The 20849-nt window shown below is 49.1% G+C and overlaps 1 protein-coding gene across 4 annotated transcripts in view; it reads left to right on the plus strand.

The window, feature by feature from the left end:
* CRISPLD2 (cysteine rich secretory protein LCCL domain containing 2) overlaps positions 1 to 20849 on the plus strand; it is a 90578-nt gene that overhangs the window by 54129 nt on the left and 15600 nt on the right. For all 4 annotated transcript variants that reach the window (XM_024233527.3, XM_024233528.3, XM_063717388.1 and 1 more), the window contains exons 10-14: positions 8 to 138; positions 893 to 936; positions 4411 to 4483; positions 7477 to 7552; positions 16214 to 16347. In XM_024233527.3, the coding sequence (XP_024089295.2) occupies positions 8 to 138; positions 893 to 936; positions 4411 to 4483; positions 7477 to 7552; positions 16214 to 16347 (458 nt within the window). The remainder of the gene's footprint in view (positions 1 to 7; positions 139 to 892; positions 937 to 4410; positions 4484 to 7476; positions 7553 to 16213; positions 16348 to 20849) is intronic.

Here is a 20849-nt window from a genome sequence, read left to right on the forward strand (position 1 = left end):
CTGCCAGTCGTCCAGCATATGCCGCGCCGCCATCCACTATGGGATCCTGGACGACAAGGGAGGCCTGGTGGACATCACCAGGAATGGGAAGGTCCCCTTCTTCGTGAAGTCTGAGAGACACGGCGTGCAGTCCCTCAGGTAACTACTCTGTAATCAGGGCTCCGTGAAACAGTTTTCCTGTTTATGACAGCGTTGTTGAAATTTTGAAAAGTATCACACAGGCCGGGCATGGTGGCTCACACCCGCACTTTGGGAGGCTGAGGCAGGTGGATCACCTGAGGTCAGGAGTTCAAGACCAGCCTGACCAACATGGTGAAACTCCATCTCTACTAAAAATACAAAAGTTAGCCAGGCATGGTGGCACACACCTGTAATCCCAGCTACTCTCAGGAGGCTGCGGCAGGAGAACCACTTGAGCCCGAGAGGGAGGTTGTGGTGAGCCAAGATAGTGTCACTGCACTCCAGCCTGGCCGACACAGCAAGACTCCGTCTCAAAAAAAAAAACAAACCCACAGCTCTAACTCTAATGCAAATGTGTTTTTATAATTTGATCATGATATTAATAATAACTAACTTCTTTGTAATGTTTTAATCTTTTTAAAATGCCTTTATTTTGCAGCTGTGGTTAGATTAAATTTATCTTATACATTTGAAAACCATTATTCTTAGAAGGGATCTATAGGCCTCACCAGGCTACCAGAGGAGTCCTTGGTACAACAAAAGTTAAGATGCCCTGATCTAGAACATTCTAAGAGCTCTCAGGCTGATAGGAAACAAGTAGAAAAGTGTGAAGTCGAGACTGCAAATAAGATAAGTATAGGAGCAAGTGTTCACTTTTAGAAGCAATTCTATTTGCATTTACCTAATGCCCATTTTTTTTTTTTTTAAACAGCAAATACAAACCTTCCAGCTCATTCATGGTGTCAAAAGTGAAAGGTAAGCTGGCCAGTCTCTTTTGCGACCATAATACCTGGGTTATCTCAGATTTTCCTGGAAAGTTCACTCCTTTAGTCGCTGATTTAATGTTTATCACACCTGTTAACATTATGGTTCTCATCATTGTCAAGCCTTTTTCAAGACGTCATTTCTTTAACCAGCTTCTAAAAATATCTGGACTTGAAATTGGCCCGAGATCACTGAACCAGAAACACAGGGCTGAGGTTGCCAGCTGAATGTCACAGACATACTGATGCCTGGGGCTAGAGTGGCTGAGAGGTTTCACTGGGAGTGCCACTTTCTGTCAATTGGTAATGGCTACCTGGAGTGTTGTATTAAGAAGGATTCTGAGGCCTCCATCTGGGCTCAGCGGAAAACAGAGCTTGATAGATTAGTAATGTCTGCCATGGGCAAGAGAGGGGAAGTGAAGGGAAGTGTGTGGCACTTACTTGCCATCTCTGGCCCAGCTTTTTACATTGCTCAGCGTATGTTCATTTGGAAGGTGGGATGCACGACGGGCGAGCACACTCCAACCAGAAGTGAGGGGATGGATCATAGCTGCCCACACTGTGCCCTTGACTGGAATAATCTCAGGCAAGCAAGGATGTAGGAGCCATTCCAGCTTCCTCCCCGGAGCTCTGCTGGCAGACCATGCCTTTGTTTTGGGACAGTAACTCTTATCATTTGCCCTCCATGCAAAAGTTCTAGTTAGATATCTTTATTAAAATATGTAGTAGCTTTTTTTCTTATCGCAAAAAGAATGCCTGTTTATTCCAGATAATTTAAACATGGAGTGGAACATTTTTTTGTAATGATGACCTAAATTCCAGCAGCCAGAGATAACCATCGTGAACACTTTGGCAAATATTCCAGTTTGTTTTCTCTACGTATTGAAAGTATGTACATTGGTAATATATACGTTGATGACTTTTAAAACCTGAAATGGAGTTACATACAATTTGGTAACCTAATTTTTTTCTTAAATAATTATGTGTCTGGCTGATGCAGTAGCTGACACCTGTAATCTCAGCACTTTGGGAGACTGAGGCAGGAGGATCGCTTGAGCCCAGGAGTTTGAGACCAGCCCTGGCAGCAAGACCCTGTCTCTGCAAAAAACACACAAAATTAGCTGGGCAGGGTGGCACACACCTGTATCTCAGCTACTTCGGAGTCTGAGATGGGAGGGTTGCTCGAGCCTGGAAGCTCGAGGCTGCAGTGAGTCATGTTCATGCCACTACACTCCAGCCTGGGTGACAGAGCAAGACCCTGTCTCAAAAAAATATACACATATATGTGTGTGCGTGTCAGGAATATATTTCTGTGCCTTTAAATCAAGCTTGTCCAACCCACAGCCCATGGGCTGCATGTAGCCCAGGATGACTCTGAATGTGCCCAACACAAATGTGTAAACATGAGAAACATGAGATTTATGCAAGGACTTTTTTTTTTTTTTTTTTTTTTGTAGCTCATCAGCTATCATTAGTGTTAGTATATTTTATCTATAGCCCAAGACAATTCTCTTTCCAGTGTGGTCCAGGGAAGCCAAAAGATTAGACACCCTTGCTTTTCTTATTTTGTTATTTTTTGAGATGGAGTCTCTCTCTGTCGCCCAGGCTGGAGTGCAGTGGCGCGATCTCAGCTCACTGCAACCTCCTCCTCATGGGTTCAGTGATTCTGCTGCCTCAGCCTCCTGAGTAGCTGGGATTACAGGCACCTGCCACCATGCCCGGCTAATTTTTTTTTTTTTTTTTTTTTTTTTTTTTTTTAGTAGAGACGGGGTTTCGCCACGTTGGCCAGGCTGGTCTTGAACTCCTGACCTCAGGTGATCCGCCCACCTGGGTCTCTCCAAGTGCTAGGATTACATGCGTGAGCCACCGCGCCTGGCCTGGACACCCTTGCTTTACATGTTCTTCCAAACCTAATGTGAATGATCTCCCCATTGAATAGAAGTCCCTTGATGTACTAAACCAATCCCCTTTGTTGGATAGCTATATAGAGCCATGGCCTGTTCAAGTGATAAACTGGACCAGCAGGGTTCAGCAGATGATGACTCATGGGTTAAATCCTGCCTGTTGCCTGCTTTTGTAAATAAAGTTTTATTGGAACACAGTTACACCTATTCATTTACACATCATCTATAGCTCCTCTCTGCTACAACAGCAGAGTTGATTAATCTTGACATCAACTGTAAGGACCACAAAGCCAAATATGTTTGCTCTAGAGTCCTTTAAGAAAAAGTTTACCTGGCCGGGTGTGGTGGCTCATGCCTATAATCCCAGCACTTTGAGAGGCCGAGGCAGATGGATCACCTAAGGTCAGGAGTTTGAGACCAGCCTGGCCAACATGGTGAAACCCCATCTCTACTAAAAATACAAAAATTAGCCAGGTGTGGTGGCAGGCACCTATAATCTCAGCTACTCGGGAGGTTGAGGCAGGAGAATTGCTTGAACTCAGGAGGTGAAGGTTGCAGTGAGCCAAGATCATGCCACGGCACTCCAGCCTGGGTGACAGAGTGAGACTCCATCTCAAAAAAAAAAAAAAAAAAAAAGGAGGCCAGTGCGGTGGTTCCCACTTGTAATCCTAGCACTTTTGGGAGGCTGAGGCAGGTGGATTACCTGAGGTCAGGAGTTCGAGACCAGCCTGGCCAACAACATGGTGAAACCCTGTCTCTACTGAAAATACAAAAATTAGCTGGGTATGGTGGCAGGCGCCTCTAATCCCAGCTACTCAGGAGGCTAAGGCAGGAGAATCACTTGAACCCAGGGGTAGAGGTTGCAGTGAGCCAAGACCATTGCACTCCAGCCTGGGCAAAAAGAGCAAAACTCTGTCTCAAAGAAAAAGAAAAACTTTACTTAGCCCTGGACTAAATAAAGACATGCTGTCAGAGATCACAGGTGGCCAGTATTAGAACTGTTTCCTTACCTCTGTTGTTTAAACACAACAAATGACCTTGAAGAAAAAAGCCCCTCGCCCCTCGGCAGGGATGAATGTGCCTTGATTAGCAGCAGGAGGTGGGTGGCATGTCAGAAAGAGCTCTAGAGCAGGCACCGGAAACCTGGGCCCCCACCTCAGTCCTGGGTGGCCTCGAGGGGCACTCTGAGCTCTCTGAGCTTCCATTTCCTCATCTGCCTACTTAGAGTAACACCTGCTGTGAGGAGCAAAGGTGATAAGTCAGGAAAAGCTTCCAAATAAGAAAGTCACCATTCAGATGAAAAGCACCATCAGCCCCACAGAGAAACCACTGGGGGTGACAACGCCCTCAACCCGCCGACACACGCAGGCCATGGGTTTGGTCTCATCTCTTGAGTGCCCCTATGTGGCGTACGAGGAGCCTGCTGGGTCCTAGTCCCAGCTCTGTTCAAGGGCCCAGGGAACCCATAGGCCCTGGTAGTCTAGTGGCCCATTTCACAGCCTGGTAGCCTGAGGCCCAGGCCTGCTGGGACCTGACCCTTTCCCCCTTGCTCCTGTTCACAGTGCAGGATTTGGACTGCTACACCACCGTTGCTCAGCTGTGCCCGTTTGAAAAGCCAGCAACTCACTGCCCAAGGTAAGGCGGGCCTGATCTGTCATCTTTTCTATGGATGATGTTAGAAGTAGCTTTTTAGGCTGGGTGAGGTGGCTCACGCCTGTAATCCCAGCACTTTGGGAGGCCGAGGCGGGTGGATCACTTGAGGCCAGGAGTTCGTGACCAGCCTGGCCAACATGGTGAAACCCCATTTCTACTAAAATTACAAAAATTAGTCAGCCATGGTGGTGGGTGCCTGTCATCCCAGCTACTCGGGAAGCTGAGGCAGGAGAATTGCTTGAACCTGGGAGGAGGAGGTTGCAGTGAGCTGAGATCACACTCTTGTCCTCCAGCCTGGGTGACAAGAGTAAAACTGTGTCCCAAAATAAATAAAATAAAAATTAAAAATCAGCTTTATTGAGGTACATGATACAATCCACCCATTAGAAGTAAACGATGTGTGGCCGGGCACGGTGGCTCACGCCTGTAATCCCAGCAGTTTGGGAGGCCGAGGCAGGTGGATCACAAGGTCAGGAGATCGAGACCATCCTGGCTAACACGGTGAAACCCCGTCTCTACTAAAAATACAAAAAAAAAATTAGCTGGGCGTGGTGGTGGGCACCTATAGTCCCAGCTACTCAGGAGGCTGAGGCAGGAGAATGGCGTGAACCCGGGAGGCGGAGCTCGCAGTGAGCTGAGGTGGCGTCACTCCATTCCAGCCTGGGCGACAGAGCGAGACTCCGTCTCAGAAAAAAAAAAAAAAAGTACACGATGTGTTTTGGCCAAGCTATACAGGGTCACAACCACCACCCGTCAAGGTGTAGGACATTGTCAGCACCCCATGTCATTACTGCCCTTGTGGTCAGCCCCTCTCCCTCCAGCTCCCGGCCACACCCCTGCACCAGGGAGCTTCTTTCTGTTGCTCTGATTTTGCTTTTTCAGCAAAATTATGGCGCCGTGGCAGGGTGTGGTCTTGGGTGTCTGGCTTCTCTCACTCTGCGTCACACGTTGGAGACTCAGCCGTGTTGTAGAGCGTGTTTGTTTATTCTTTCAAATCCTCATGCAGCATTCCTCTGTGGATACGTGACAACGGGTTTGTCCCAGGAATCGATTCTACAGGCAGCTAACCCCAAATGACTGGTCCGCGGAGGATGATGCCTCCCAGCATAAAATAAAGGGTGTCCTGGCAACACTTGTCGCTGAAGTTCCTGGTAGATCCTCTTGGGAAGGGAACACAGGAAACATCCTCTTATTTGAATCGGCTGAGGCGCCTTCTCAGATGGAAAAGGCCGCGGGTCTCTGGGACGTCCCCACTTTATAGATGTTCCCCAGGGTTCAGATCATATAATACATCTGTAATGCTAAGCTGCCCTTCAAACAGAGCACGCTTTCTGACTTAGCTCCATTGTAGAATTAGAGATAGAATGAGAGTCCCAGGACCCTGGGTTGAAATGCTTTGAGGATGAAGACAGCTGCCCTGGAGGCTGGGTGGTGTGGCCCTCATGAGCCCTTATCCTGGGCTGGAGACCTGTGGATTCTCCAACGGACAATAGGTGGTGACCCCAAGGTCCGAGCAGGGAAAGGCCCGGGAGGGTGACTGGTTGGGAGGGACCTAGACTCCTTTCCCTTGGCCGTCACCCCACCTCAGGCTTTCTCTGGGCCTCCACCGCCTCCGCACCACCGTCTTGATCCCCCTTGAATGATCGAGTGGGGATAACAGCCTTTTAGTAGATTTTCCCTGAATATTAGAGAGAAGCAGAAGGAAAGAATTTCAGAAAATACAAATAGAAAAACTTGACAGAGTGCAATATCCAAAATGTTAATTTCTGACCTGCCATTCCAAAAGAAGTAGGAAAGAGTGGAGAATGTTCTTAGACTCTTTCCAATTCTTTTTTCTTTTTTTTTTTTTTGAGACCGAGTTTCGCTCTTGTTGCCTAGGTTGGAGAGTGCAGTGGCGCAATCTCTGCTCACTGCAACCTCCGCCTGGATTCAAGCCATTCTCCTGCCTCAGCCTCCCGAGTAGCTGGGATTACAGGCCTGCACCACCACGCCTGGCTAATTTTGTATTTTTAGTAGAGATGGGGTTTCACCATGTTGGCCAGGCTGGTCTTGAACTCCCGACCTCAGGTGATCCGCCCGCCTCAGCCTTCCAAAGTGCTGGGATCACAGGTGTGAGCCACCGCGCCTGCCCTTCTTTCCTTTTTTAAATCACACACACACCCTTTTTCTCTACGCACTCATTTCCCTTCCTCCCAGCCCCTAAGAACTGTTTCAACTTCTCAGTCCCTTTGCCTGGCCTTCTTCCTTCCCATAATCCTGCCCTCCTGGGGCCAGATGGCTTCCGGCTGCCATTTTGATTTCTTGGTCCCTGGGCTCCAGCCCACAGTGGACTGTTCCAGATAAACACAGAAGATCTTTTCTTAAGTAAAGCCTGTGCTCTTTCCTGGCTTGAGTTTGTCAAACCACCCAGGGGTCACCCATTTCCAGTTTGAGGTGCTTTCCTCATCCCCTGGAGCATCTGTGGTGACTGACACAGAGTGATCTAACCCCTTCCACCCCAGGCTATCGGTGCCCCCTCCTTGGAATATTCTGTAGCTCAGTGAGGTGAGGGACCTCCACCCTTTCCTCCTCCACACAGGGAAGCGGCCTTAGAAAAAGTGTCTCAGTGCTAATCTCCATCATGTACCCACGGTATGAACTGGCCAACATCCAAGAATGGGAAGGGCGACCTCACAATTCCACACTCTTCTCTGTTAGATTTTTACTCCCTTTACCTTTTTGTTTGTGCATGTCTTTTGTGGATGTGTGTGTGTTTTTAAAAATTCTATCTACACTGTTTAAGAGAAGCAAAAATAGCAATATCTTTACCTCTGCTGAGGGGGGAGAAGTATTGTTTTTTTCTTAACGAGGAAAACTGTATGGCGGTTTCCTTTCAACTAAGAGCTTAAATCTTGGAATTCAAATAAAGAGAGCCAGCTTAAGAAGTTTGGTTTTCTGTGCTCAGACCCATCACATAAATGCTTCCTGTTTTCCAGAGTCCATTGTCCGGCACACTGCAAAGACGAACCTTCCTACTGGGCTCCGGTGTTTGGAACCAACATCTATGCAGATGTGAGTAGGATGCATTGTCAACAACTGTCTCTCAAAGCCTGTTAAGACCTCAACATGCAAGCTCCAAGATCTGGATACTTGAGACTTTATTCCAGTGCCTCTTAGCTTGCTTAATTAATTAATTAATTTCGAGATGGAGTCTTACTCTGTTGCCCAGGCTGGAGTGCAGTGGAGTAATCTTGGCTCACTGTGACCTCCACCTCCCGGGTTCAAACGATTCTTGTACCTCAACCTCCCAAGTAGCTGGGTTTACAAAGCGTGCCACCATGCCTGGCTAAATTTTTATATTTTTATTAGAGACAGTGTTTTACCATGTTGGCCAGGCTGGTTTCGAACTCGCAACCTCAGATGATCCGCCCACCTCTGCCTCCCAAAGTGCTGGGATTCCAGGTGTGAGTCACCACACCCCGCCAACCTCTTAGCTAAGTTTAGACCACTCATTTCTGCAAACATTGCCCCCATTTCCCCATTTCTAGAGAGAGTAGTGCTTCCACCTACCTGTTCTCACGAATGCAGCTTCAGGAGTGCCTGGCCTTACTCAAATGTTTTCGTAGTTTGAAGGCTCTCATGCTTCAGATGGTTCATTTTTCCAGCTATTTAATCATCTTCCCAGCTCTCCAGATGCATTTATAGAAACTGGTCCACGCACTGTATTTCTTCTCGGTTATGCACACACTTAGCTAAAAGCACAAAGAAGATAATACGGACTACCCTAATTTACTGCTTGTTAATAGCCACTCTGGTTATACGAATCTCTTCCTCTGTTTTTTCCCTCCGAATTTTAACCAGGGAGCTTTAGCCTGGTTTTTCTTAGGTGGATCCTGCAGAACATAGCCTGTTCCCTCTGGTTGTCCAGGGTTTGGGGACATGGTGACCCAGACAATGTGACTGTGGTCCCACTTCTGCTGCCAGCAGGCTGTGTGATCTTGCCAAGCTGTTTCCTTGTGGTGGAATGGCCCAGAACTGGGATTATCAAATCCAGGGAATCTTCTAGATCTAAAATTCTGTGATTAGGACAGCATCATTCATCTCTAGCTAATGTTTTTTATTTTTTTATTTTCTGAATAGAGACAAGATCTCACTATGTTGCCCAGGCTGATCTCGAACTCCTGGGCTCGAGCAATCCTCCCCGCTTGCCCTCCCAAAGTGCTGGGAATACAGGGGTGAGCCACTGCACCTGGCCTCCAGATAGAGCTTTACTCAGCTGCTTGTCATCATCCCCTCCTTTACAGCTCTCCCCCGCCCCCCCGCCACCATCTTTGCCTCTGTCTGCCTTAATTTGTTCCAGATTCCTGTAAATATGAGGTCACTGGGCTCTGTAAGGTCAGAGCAGGCTTCATGACTAAGCTTTTCCCCCCCCCCATCTTTTTTCTTTCCTCTTTAAATGGGTCTTTTTTTCTTCTTGAAAGTGATTCAGCTAAAATTGAGTTCTGAGAGTTAGCATTTTTATGAAGGAGTAAAATAATATATGTCGATTATTACACCAAATGTTTGAACCGAATTCTACCATTAAGAGACAGAGGGTGAGGTTTTCCAATGATTTAAAAATACAGAGCTGGGCAAAGCTATCCCAGCCAAATACACACACATGAAAAGCAAGAGTGGCAATATTCCTCTCTGAAAAAGTGGAATTTAAAGTTAGATGTACTGAATGAGACAAAGTAATGTTACACAATGGCACAGAAGATACAATGTACTGGAAAAGGAATAAAAACTATATACACCAAACAATATAGCAGCTAAACCTATAAAGCAAAAAAAAAAAAAAAAAAAAAGCAAAAAAAAAGAAATGCAAGAACTTAATGGATATTTGCAACAATATAAGAGGCTACTTTTTTTTTTTTTTTTTTTTGAAACAGAGTTTCGCGCCTGTCACCCAGGCTGTAGTGCAATGGCGCAATCTTGGCTCACTGCAGCCTCCCAGGTTCAAGTGATTCTCCTGCCTCAGCCTCCCTAGTAGCTGGGATTACAGGCGCCCGCCACCACACCCAGCTAATTTTTGTATTTTTAGTGGAGATGGGGTTTCGCCATGTTGGCCAGGCTGGTCTCGAACTCCTGACCTCAGGTGATCCACCCGCCTTGGCTTCCCAAAGTGTTGGGATTATCAGCATGAGCCTCTGCGCCCAGCCAGAAGGCTACCTTTTATTCAACACATACTATGTTTTAGGTTCTTTCTTTAAAAACACTGTCTCTAGGTATCGTTATCTTTATTCCTGTAGGAAGAAAACAAGGCTCATAGTAACCTGTCCAAATCCACACAGTGAGCACGTGGCAAAGATGACAGATGAAGATGTGTCTGGCTTTAGACTCTGCTCTTTCCCTGGTCTATCCTGCCTTGCTTGATGTTACCTGCATTCATAGTTACACTGATATGAACAGGCATGAGGGGAAAAAGCTATGTGCAGTCTTCATTAACAAGTTTCACTAGGATTTTGAGCTTTTGGGACCACTGTGCTCATGACAGGCAGGGCTTGACACACAATCATTGTTTGTTGGAGGAATAAATAAATGAAGATACTGCAGTAGTCAGTACTTAAATAGCTCTTCAAAAAAAAAGAAAGAATGAAGGAGGGAAGAGGGAAGGAGGAAAGGAGGGAAGGAAGAAAGCCACCTCCGTGTGAGAAGTTCTTTTCTGGCCTCAGTTTCTAGGTCACTGTATTCTGGGAAATGATGATGGCTTTTGGAAAATGTCTGTTTAGCTAAGAGATTGATTTTGGGAGAGTTGCCTCCAGACCTTCAAAGGGCCTGCTCCTGCCTGCGGCTCCCGCCTGTTCACCAGGACTGCATTTCCTGGCAGACCCCTCGCTGTGTGGTGAGCTGCAGACAGAAGCATCGGGGTGTGGCCCAGGGAGCTGAGCCACGGCGGTGACATTTGCCAGTTGTGGGAAGCCAGGCAACCTTTCCCCTCCTCTGAACCTCAGTCTTCTGTCCTCCCCATCCCACTTGGTGCTTGGATACGTTCTCACACTTGTGCACGTATCAGAATCCACCCCCGCGCCTGCCTGAGGGCTGGAACAGATTTCCAGGCCTCACCCTCAGCGGTCAGGATCAGTGGGGCTGGGTGGAGCCAGAGAATCTGCATTCCAAGTTCCCAGGTGACCCTGCTGGTCTGGAACTGCATGTTGAGGACCACTGGGCTAGCGATGACAATCCCTTGGGAATTTTCTACTGTGGTGGTGACTATGACAATCATGGTGGTGACATTTGTCTTAACTGACACCTACTGAGCATGTGCTGTGTGCCATCCTGCGTTAAGCCTGGGGTCTTATTTAATCTTTTTTTTTTTTTTTTTTTTTTTGAGACGGAGTCTCACTCTGTCACCCAGGCTGAAGTGCAGTGGCGTGACCTCGGCTCACTGCAACCTCCACCTCCTGGATTCAAGCCATTCTCCTGTCCCAGCCTCCCGAGTAGCTGACAGGTGCCCGCCACCACACCAAGCTAATCTTTGTATTTTTAGTAGAGACAGGGTTTCTCCATGTTGGCCAGCTTGGTCTCGAACTCCTGACCTCAAGTGATCTGCCTGCCTCTGCCTCCCAAAGTGCTGGGATTACAGGCGTGAGCCACCACACGCAGCCCTTCTTTAATCTTCACAGTAGCCACTCTTCTTCCTCACTGTCATCACCCTAGGTAGAACAGTGGACAGACTGCTGGCTCTGGGTGGCAGTCCCGCCTCTGATCTTTATCAGCTGAGTGATTTTGAGCCCCCCTGCCCCTCAGTCGCCTGTGTGTTCAAAGAGATTGATAATGATAACACCTACCCGGCAGAGTTATTGGGATCACTATGTCAATGCATGTGAAATGCTTAGAACAAAGATGTGTAAAGATGTGACCTGTGACCATCCCTGCTTTATTATGGAGAAAGGGGGGGCTGTGGGGTTCACATAGGTCATCCCAGGTAACACAGCCAGTAAGTGTTGGGTGCGGGATTGGTTACCAGCCTCATGGATATCAATTGTTAGTAAATACTCAGGTATTCCTGTTGCAGTAGGCCCTGAGAAAAGGAATTGGATGCCTTGTCCCTTTTACTGAAGCCTGGTGAGAGGAGAGGTGTGGGAGGAAGGAAGGAAGAAAGGAGGAAAGGTATTTGCATGGGAGATGTGCATATTGATAACGGGGCCATATGGGGCCTGTGGAGTGAGAAAGATCCGGCCATGGGTGTGAGCTTTTCATACTGACGCCCTGCAGCTTGATGTTATCACAGAAAACTTTTGTGTCACTTTTGTGTCCAGAAATCCTCCAGGGACTGAGGCAAAGCAGCGCCTCTGGGGCTGCCAACCAGAACCTCTTGGCAGCTCTCAACCAGGAGGGTGCCCCCTCCCCCACCAGGGCTTTTAGAGGTTGAGTTTGTGACACCGAAGGGATGGGTCCCTTCTGGCGTTCCATTGGGAAACACCCGGGCCTTGCTCCTGGTACTGCAGCAGTTGGCAGTGTGAGCAATGCTCAGAGACAGAAAGCCTGGAGGTCTTATTTCATCTTGTTGTTGGAAATGCAGATTCTCTGGCTCCAATCAACCATTGATCCTGAACGCTGACAGCGGGACCCAAAAATCTGCTCCAGCCCTCGGGTAGGGGCGGGGGTGGATTCTGAAACACGCACAAGTGTGAGAACTTATCCAAGCACCAAGGCTTCCGCCTGCCGGAAAGAACAATGAGCTTAATTGTGTTCGCTTACCAAACTCGCCCCCGCGCACGGCGATTTTAGAGGAATTCTAAAATGGTCGCTTCATCTTAAAGTCTCTTCGCTTCTCTTTGGGATGGATGCAAAGTTATTGCTCCTTAGTCTTTAGCGGGGCACAAAGTTCTTTGAGAATTAAGAAGTTGTGGATCTTTCCTCCAAAGGAGGAAAATGCGTCCTGGTTCAGACAGGGAGGCCGGCCACCCCGGTTTGCCGAGGGCTGAGAGGTGCCCTGTGCTGACATCATTCCCTGCAGGTTCACGGCCTTCTGCCTGCAACTCCAGGGCCTCCCAGATACCCGGGACCCCGCTTTGGGCTAAGGAACCCCGCCCTCATCCGTTTAGTTTATTTATTGAAGAAGATGAAGACATGTTAGCACAGGGTTTTTAGCAAGTGGCCTTCAGTTACTCGGTAAATGAATCTTGGAAAGCAGGAAATCCACTTTTCAGGTCTTTGATATGAATGTGTGTGTTGGCTCCACTTTTCTCTTTTGTTTTTTATTTTTCTGAATAGGCTTATGACTGTTAACGTGGGAACATTGGATCCACTCTTTTTTTTTTTTTGAGATGAGGTCTCGAGCTCTATCGCACAGGCTGGAGTGCAGTGGTGCCATCACAGCCCACTGTATCCTCAACCTCCTGGGCTCAAGCGATCCTCCCACCTCAGCCACCCGTGTAGCTGGAACTACAGGCACGTGCCACGACACCTGACTAATTTTTTTAATTTATTCTAGAGACCAGATCTCGCTATGTTGCCCAGGCTCATCTTGATCCATGCCTGGCTAATTTTGTATTTTTAGTAGAGACGGGGTTTCACCATGTTGGTCAGGCTGGTCTCGAACTCCTGTCCTCAGGTGATCTGCCCACCTCGGCCTCCCAAAGTCCTGGGATTACAGGTGTGAGCCACTGCGCCGGGCCAAATTGGTATTTTCAAAGAGCCCACCTCTGTTCATTCCCTCACACCTGGAACCTGCTAGATTGTATTGTTTGTCCCATTCAAAGGGCAGCTCAGGGTGCATTTTCCAGACAAACTGTCCTTTTACAGTGGATCCTGAGACACAGGCTCTCTTTGGCCTTACCAATGCTTCTGGGGTCCCCAGGTGGGCTGAGGACAGTGTTAAGGACAGGGGACAAAGGAGCTATGAGACTGTGCCAGGGATGGTGGTGGGCTGGCCTCTCTCGAGGGGGCACTGATTATTTCTAGAATGGCTCCCAGAGCTTGGGTGTAGCTCCCCACTCCCCTCTCTGTTGTAGTAAAAAAAAAATTCAACATAAGCCAGGCAATGGCTCACACCTGTAATCCCGGCGTTTTGGGAGGCCAAGGTGGGAGGATCATTTGAGGCCAGAAGTTTGAGACCAGCCTGAGCAACATGGTGACACCCCATCTCTAAAGAAAATGGAAAAATTAGTCAGGCGTGGTGGCGCGTGCCTGCGATCCCAGCTACTTGAGAAGCTGAGGTGGGAGGAGCCCGGGAGGTCAAAGCTCTGGTGAGCCCAGATGGTATCACTGCCCTTCAGCCTGGGTGACCAAGTGAGACCCTGTCCACCCCCCCAAAAAAAATACATAACATAAAAGTTACCCTCTTAACCATTTTTAAGTGCACAGCTTAGTAGCATTAAGCATATTGACGCTGTAATGGGTTAGACCTCTGGAACTCTTTTGTCTTGCAAATCTGAAACCCTGTACCCACTGAACTGCAACTTCCCGCTTCCCCTCCGCCAGCCCCTGTACTTTCTGTCTCCATGAATTTAACTTCTTTGGATGCCTCCTATAAATGAAATCATCCCAGCTTCATCTTCTCCACCATGTCTTGCTCTCTTCTTGAAGGAGGCGCCAGCTTGGTGAATCAGTCGCTGGGACTTCGTCTTCTCCCCAGTGACCCCTGGGGCTCGGGTATTGTGCAGAGGGGAGGGTTTCAGAGGTAACATAGCCCAGCCCCGCCCTCCTGCTGAGTGACCCATTGCTGGGGGTTAAGCTTTCAAGCTCAGACCTCTGCTGGTGGTGGCCTGTCTCTACACTACACACGCAGGGAGGACAGAACACGGGGAGCCTGCCCGGTTCACCTCCTCACCCTTCACCCACAAAGTGCCTGGGGGCTCAGTCCACTGACAGCCACGGCCGTGACATCACTCGGTTGTGAATGGAGGCAAGACCGGAGTCCGTCTTCCTGCTCTGTAGACAATGGGTCTGGCTTTTCATCTTTCCTTAAATTAGCAAGTTGCTGCGGGGGACTGATCAGGTGAGTCCATGAGCCTGGGTGAGCCTGTTGTCCAGACATCTGTGGTGTCATTCTCTTGGGGATTCTATTTCCTATAAATTTGAAGTCAGGCCGGGTGCGGTGGCTCACGCCTGTAGTCCCAGCACTTTGGGAGGCTGAGGCGGGTGGATCACCTGAGGTCAGGAGTTCGAGACCAGCCTGACCAATATGGAGAAACCCTGTCTCTGCTAAAAATGCAAAATTAGCCAGATGTGGTGCATGCCTGTAATCCCAGCTACTCAAGAGGCTGAGGCAGAAGAATCACTTGAACCCAGGAGGCAGAGGTTGCAGTAAGCCGAGATTGGGCCATTGCACTCCAGCCTGGGCAATAAGAGCGAAACTCTGTCTCAAAAAATAGATAGATAGATAGATAGATAGATAGATAGATAGATAGATAGATAGATAAATTGAAGTCATCAGACTTAAGGGACTTAATAAATCAGATCACTAGATCCACCCACAGTGGGGGACATTTTTGTGGACAGTGGTTAGAAGCTGTTAGGTTCCTATTACTGTTAGAATAAATCACCACAGATGAGGTGGCTTAAAGAAACCCAGGTTTATTATCTTTACAGTTCTGGAGGCCAGAAGTCCAATGTGGGTGTCACCAGGCTAAAATCAAGGTGGCAGCAGGGCTGGTTCCTTCTAGAGGCTTCAGAGGATAATCCGTTTTCTTGCCTTTTCCGGCTTCTAGAGGCCACCCGCATTCCTTGTCTCATGGCCTCTTCTTCCATCTTCAAAACCAACAGTTGGGCCGGGTGCAATGGCTCGTGCCTGTCATCCCAGCACTTTGAGAGGCCAAGGCGGGAGGACTGCTTGAGCCCAGGAGTTCAGGACCAGTGTGAGCAACACAGCGAGACCTTGTCCCTACAAATAATTTTTAAAAATTAGCCAGGTGTTGTGGTACACAACTGTAGTCCCAGCTACTTGGGAGGCTGAGGTGGGAGGATCCCTTGAGCCTGGAAGGTTTTATCACCCAGAAATTGAACTCCTTGATGATGTCAGAAAACAGCACATCCTGCCTCTGCGAGGTGCCCGGCTGCTCCCTCGGTACCTAGAATAGTCCAGACGCCACCCTGTGTCCAGTCTACATGGCATGAATGGCCCCTGCCCACACCTCCTGCCACGCTCTGCCTGACTCACTGTATTCCAGCCACCCTGGCTGGCTGTCTATTTCTTGGACATGATGAGTTCATATCCACCCCAGGGCATTTGCACGAGCCTTTCCCTCTGCCTGGGATGCTCTGTGCAGAGACATTCCCACAGCTGTGACTGTTTCCTTTATGTCCTTCTGTCTTCCCTGAGCAGTTCCCCCTGATGAAACAATTCTCAAGTAGCTTCCGCCACCCAGGCATTTAACCTTGTGAACTGGTTTTGTTTTCTTCATAGCCGAGGCTACCTCATTTGTGTATTTATTTATTTGCTCACTCGACTCCCTGAAGGCAAGGTCTTTATCTTGTTCCCTGCGGAATTCCCCCAGTTCCTAATTCCGTGCCTGGCATATAATAGGTGCTTAGAAAACACTTGTTGAACAAATGAATGAATGCATGATGTCCAGTCTCTCTGGAGAGACCCCAGAGGAATCAACGTAGTGATGATTATTTCCTAGGGGTTGATGTGATTGACACCCCACCAGCCGGGTCACCCGGCAGTGAATGATGGAGCCCCAGCTGGCTTGACCCATGAGCTGGAATCCCCATCACTGATCACAGCCCTTCCTGTGCTTCCAGACCTCAAGCATCTGCAAGACAGCCGTGCACGCGGGAGTCATCAGCAACGAGAGCGGGGGTGACGTGGACGTGATGCCCGTGGATAAAAAGAAGACCTACGTGGGCTCTCTCAGGAACGGAGTTCAGTCTGAAAGGTAGGGCGGTGTTCTCCAACCCTTGACACCCAATCCCGGCTGCTAATGGTCCCTCAGGGGGCCTGGGAAGAGGCCCAGAGTCATTACCCTTTAAAATAAAACTCGGTTAGACTTGCACGAATTCTTACCAGGACTCCCAGGTAAGAGCCTTCTTTGCTTTTCTCTTTCTTTTGTTTTTCAAACTAGGGAATGCTTTTCCCTACTATCACATTTGGGATTAAGAAAAAAAAAAAAAAAGAACTTTTTTTCCTATTACCAATGAACGTTTTTGTAGAAAATTTAGGATCTGTAGGAACATCAGATAAGCCCAAAGATAAACAATCATCCATAACTCATCAGCTGGGAGAATTTACTGTTAAGATTTCTTGGCGTGTGTCCTTCCGGTTGTTTTTCTTTGTGTGTGTGTGTGTGTGTGTGCATTTTTTCCCCACAAAAAAATGGGATCAAATGATAGTTACATACTAGTCATATAAAGCTACATCATAATATAGTTACATAGAGTTAAATAAGATCAGGGAGCCTGGAGGCCAACAGACTTGGGCCCTGTTTCTTACCAGCTTTGTGGCCCCGAGCAAGCCACCTGATTTCCTTGAGCCTCAGTTTTCTCGTCTGTGAAACAGGGATAATAATAGACCCTGCCCCATAGGGCTGTTGGGAGGTGAACGGAAATGGTGCCTACCTAGTGCCAGTAAGAAGTGGCAGTGGCTGGGGGCGGTGGCTCACGCCTGTAATCCCAGCACTTTGGGAGGCTGAGGTGGGCGGATCACAAGGTCAGGAGATCGAGACCATCCTGGCTAACACGGTGAAACCCTGTCTCTACTAAAAGTACAAAAAATTAGCCGGGCATGGTGACGGGCGCCTGTAGTCCCAGCTACTCGGGAGGCTGAGGCAGGAGAATGGCATGAACCCGGGAGGTGGGGCTTGCAGTGAGCCGCGATCCCACCAGTGCACTCCAGCCTGGGCGACAGAGCGAGACTCCGTCTCAAAAAAAAAAAAAAGAAGTGGCAGTAAGAAGCACTCTGCAAATGAGGGTTATGTTGATTACTCTGTGTGTCCACTCGAGACCATACGTTTATGGAAATCTACGACCATAAGTCATTGGTAGTGACTGTGAGTGACTGTAGCGCATTTCTCTTTGTAGCTGGTGTAAGTCCTTTCCATCACGGGGGGCATATCCTTCCCTAGTAAGTAGCCTTCTCCGGGAATGTTTGCACACACCGTGACTGTTTCCTTAAATCCCTAGAAGTGGGCCGGGTGTGGTGACTCAAGCCTGTAATCCCAGCACTGTGGGAGGCAGAGGTGGGTGGATCACCTGAGGTCAGGTGAGGCAGGAGAATCGCTTGAACCCGGGAGGTAGAGGCTGTAGTGAGCCGGGATTGCACCACTGAACTCCAGCCTGGGTAACAAGAGCAAAACTCTATCTCAAAAAAAAGAAAAAACGACCAGAAAAAGTCCCTAGAAGTGAAATTCCTAAGTGGGGCCTTTCCTGAGTGTCCTTCAGAAAAGGCACTCAGCCTCCCAAGTAGCTGGGATTACAGGTATGTGCCACCGTGCCCAGCTAATTTTTGTATTTTTAGTAGAGATGGGATTTCGCCATGTTGGCCAGGCTGGTCTCAAACTCCTGACCTCAGGTGATCTGCCTGGCTTGGCCTCCCAAAGTGCTGGGATCACAGGTGTGAGCCACCGCCCTCGGCCGCTGTGATTATCTCTTTAAAGATCTTCAAATACAGTCACATTCTGAGGTGCACTTTAGGGTTAGGACATTAACATACGGATTTTGAGGGACCACAAGTGAGCTCATAACAGGGCAATGTTGAAGATTTCATATTTGAGGGGCGCTCTTTAGAGAAGGAATAAAATCAAGGCTGTAACTTGCCCTGGGCCCCTGGATGCTCAAGCCTTCCTGCCTCCTGGGACACGGCCCCTGCTTCCACCACCAGCCTCCTGGGCACGTTGTGCAGTGGGCTTGCCCTGTCTGTGAAGATGCCACAGCGTCACTTGTACCCAGATCGTGCCCATTTTTCCTGGGACCCCTGCCCGGTGACTCTGCCATCGGCAGCCCTTAAGAGCCTGAGTAGACAGCTTCCACGTTTTCTCCTTCAGCACGTGTGGCCTTTGTTTGGGAAAAGCTTAATGAAGGGAAATTCCACTGATTTAATGGGCGGGAAATGAAGCAGCTGATTAGGAGGAATTTCCTGGCCGGGCTGGAAAGAAATCCCAGGGCATCAATTTATTGAGCTCTTTGTACCCTCTTTAAGAGAAAACAGTCTTCCTGAGCAGCGCAGCCAGCTGGGATTTGTTCCCTGTCGGGTTGATTCATGAGAACAACATAGCAGTGCTCTGTGGGCTGGGGACAGGGGCCTCATTGTGGGGCCCCATTGGTAGGGGAGGGCAGGGACCAAGAGAAGGCCCCCAAAGCAGCTTCCCCACCCGCCCCACTATCACCCAGGGTGTGGGGGGCTGTCGGTCTTTCTCTCTTCCTGTGACACCCACCCAAATCGCCACTGTTGCTGTCTTTGTAGGTGTCTTCCAGGCATCCCTCCCAAGCACACATGTCACTGGTGCCTTCTGTGCTCTAGAAAGATTTTATGATTTTCTGCAGCATTTCCGGAGTTAAGACTTTGCTTTTCTTCCTCCTGGGACTCTCTGCTCCTTCGTCCTGTGGACTGGCATCTGTGATAATGCTTGGGTTCAGCTTTTCTGTGCCTCAGTTTCCTCACCTATAAAGGGGGGAATAATATTACCTGCCCCCTGGGGTGGTGGCAGGGCAGGAGGTCTCCAGGTGGGGTACCCAGGCTGACAGTGTCCAAATCAACCCAGAGCTTGTTGGAAAAGCACATCCTCTGGCTCCACCCAGCCCCGCTGAATCAGAATCTCTGCGAGGGGCCCAGCAGCCTGAGTCTGAGCAGGTCCTCGGGGGCATCGTGCTGCATGCTCGAGTGTGACAGCTGCCGTTCTAAGAGTCACGCAAACCTGGCAAACCTGACACAAGTCAGTCAGCACTCACGTCCCACCCTTGCTCCAGCCTGGCTTGGGGGAGAGTGCAGAGCCTGTTAGATGTGGAAATAACAGCTCAATAGTTTCTGTTTCTTAGGGTTTCTGGACACATAGAGGGATTTTCAGTCACCCAACCCTTGAGATTCTCAGCGCTGAGTTGTCCAATACAGTAGCCACCAGCAGTGGGTGCTCACTGAGACCTAAAATGGGCTTATCCTGAGCCCGTTTGGAAATGTGCATAAGTGTGAAACACACACCGCATCTTCAAGATTTTATACCCATGATTCTGATATTATTTTGCAACTAAGAGTCATTCAGCCAGGCGTGGTGGCTCACACCTGTAATCCCAGCACTTTGGGAGGCCGAGACGGGCAGATCACCTGAGGTCAGGAGTTCGAGACCAGCCTGACCAACATGGTGAAACCCCGTCTCTACTAAAAATACAAAAATTAGCTGGGCATGGTGGTGCACGCCTGTAATGCCAGCTACTCGGGAGTCTGAGGCAGGAGAATCGCTTGAAACCAGGAGGCGGAGGTTGCAGTGAGCCGAGATTGCACCACTGTACTCCAGCCTGGGTGACAGCGAGACTCCATCTCAAAAAAAAAAAAGAGTCATTCATTCACTGAATATTCATCACACACCTGTGCTGGGACCCAGGGCACAGATGATCAAGCCCACAGAACTCGTAGCTCAGAAGGGGAGTGAGCACTGGAGCCCCCAACAGGTTGATGGCTGGGACAGTACGTGGCACTCACTGCACTGGGGACGCTGCTCCCCCACTCCCCAGCAGGGTCACCTTGGGCAGGCAGTCTCCCTGAGCCTTGGCAGCTCCTCTGTCTAATGGGTCGCCATGAGAATTATGTGAGAGGGTGTGTGCCCAGCCCTCGGCTAGTGGCTCACAGTAAGCATGACATAAAACCCAGGGGCACCTGTTGCCACAACCTCAAAAGATGTCATGGTTCTTTTCTCATAGGGTCAGGTGGCTGGATCCTAAGAAATGGCTTACATGACTTATCTCTCAGGATGAGGGGTCAGGGATCTTCCAGGAATTCGTTCTTTCATCCTTGCTTCCATCCTTCCAACGCTCACTCCATGCAGGCATCATACACTTAGGGAGCGCTGACGATGTCCCTGGCACCCAGGATCCCACAGGGAGCACAACAGCAGACCTCTGCCGTCATGGGATTTGCCATCTAGTGAGAGGACACAGTGCAGAAATGACAATGCCAGCCGCAGGGCCCAGGGGGTCACTGTTGTGGAGGGACAGTTCAGGGAGGCATCGAGAGGGCCAGTCTTACTGTCCAGAGGGGACTCCTTGGTGACATGGCTCCCAAGAGAACCCTGCAGAGACACCTGGGTGTGGCCATGCCCCGTCCTTTCCTTATTTAGGTGGGATCTCAGCCACCATCTCTGCACAAAGCAGGGGCTGAGAAATTTCCTAGGAGCTTGTTCCCAATAGGGCCTGTGGAAACCCAGCCTGGAGCCAGAGGGTGGCTCTGTCCCTG

The sequence above is a fragment of the Pongo abelii genome, chromosome 18 (assembly GCF_028885655.2).
Source record: "Pongo abelii isolate AG06213 chromosome 18, NHGRI_mPonAbe1-v2.0_pri, whole genome shotgun sequence".
Taxonomy (NCBI): Eukaryota; Metazoa; Chordata; class Mammalia; order Primates; family Hominidae; genus Pongo; species Pongo abelii.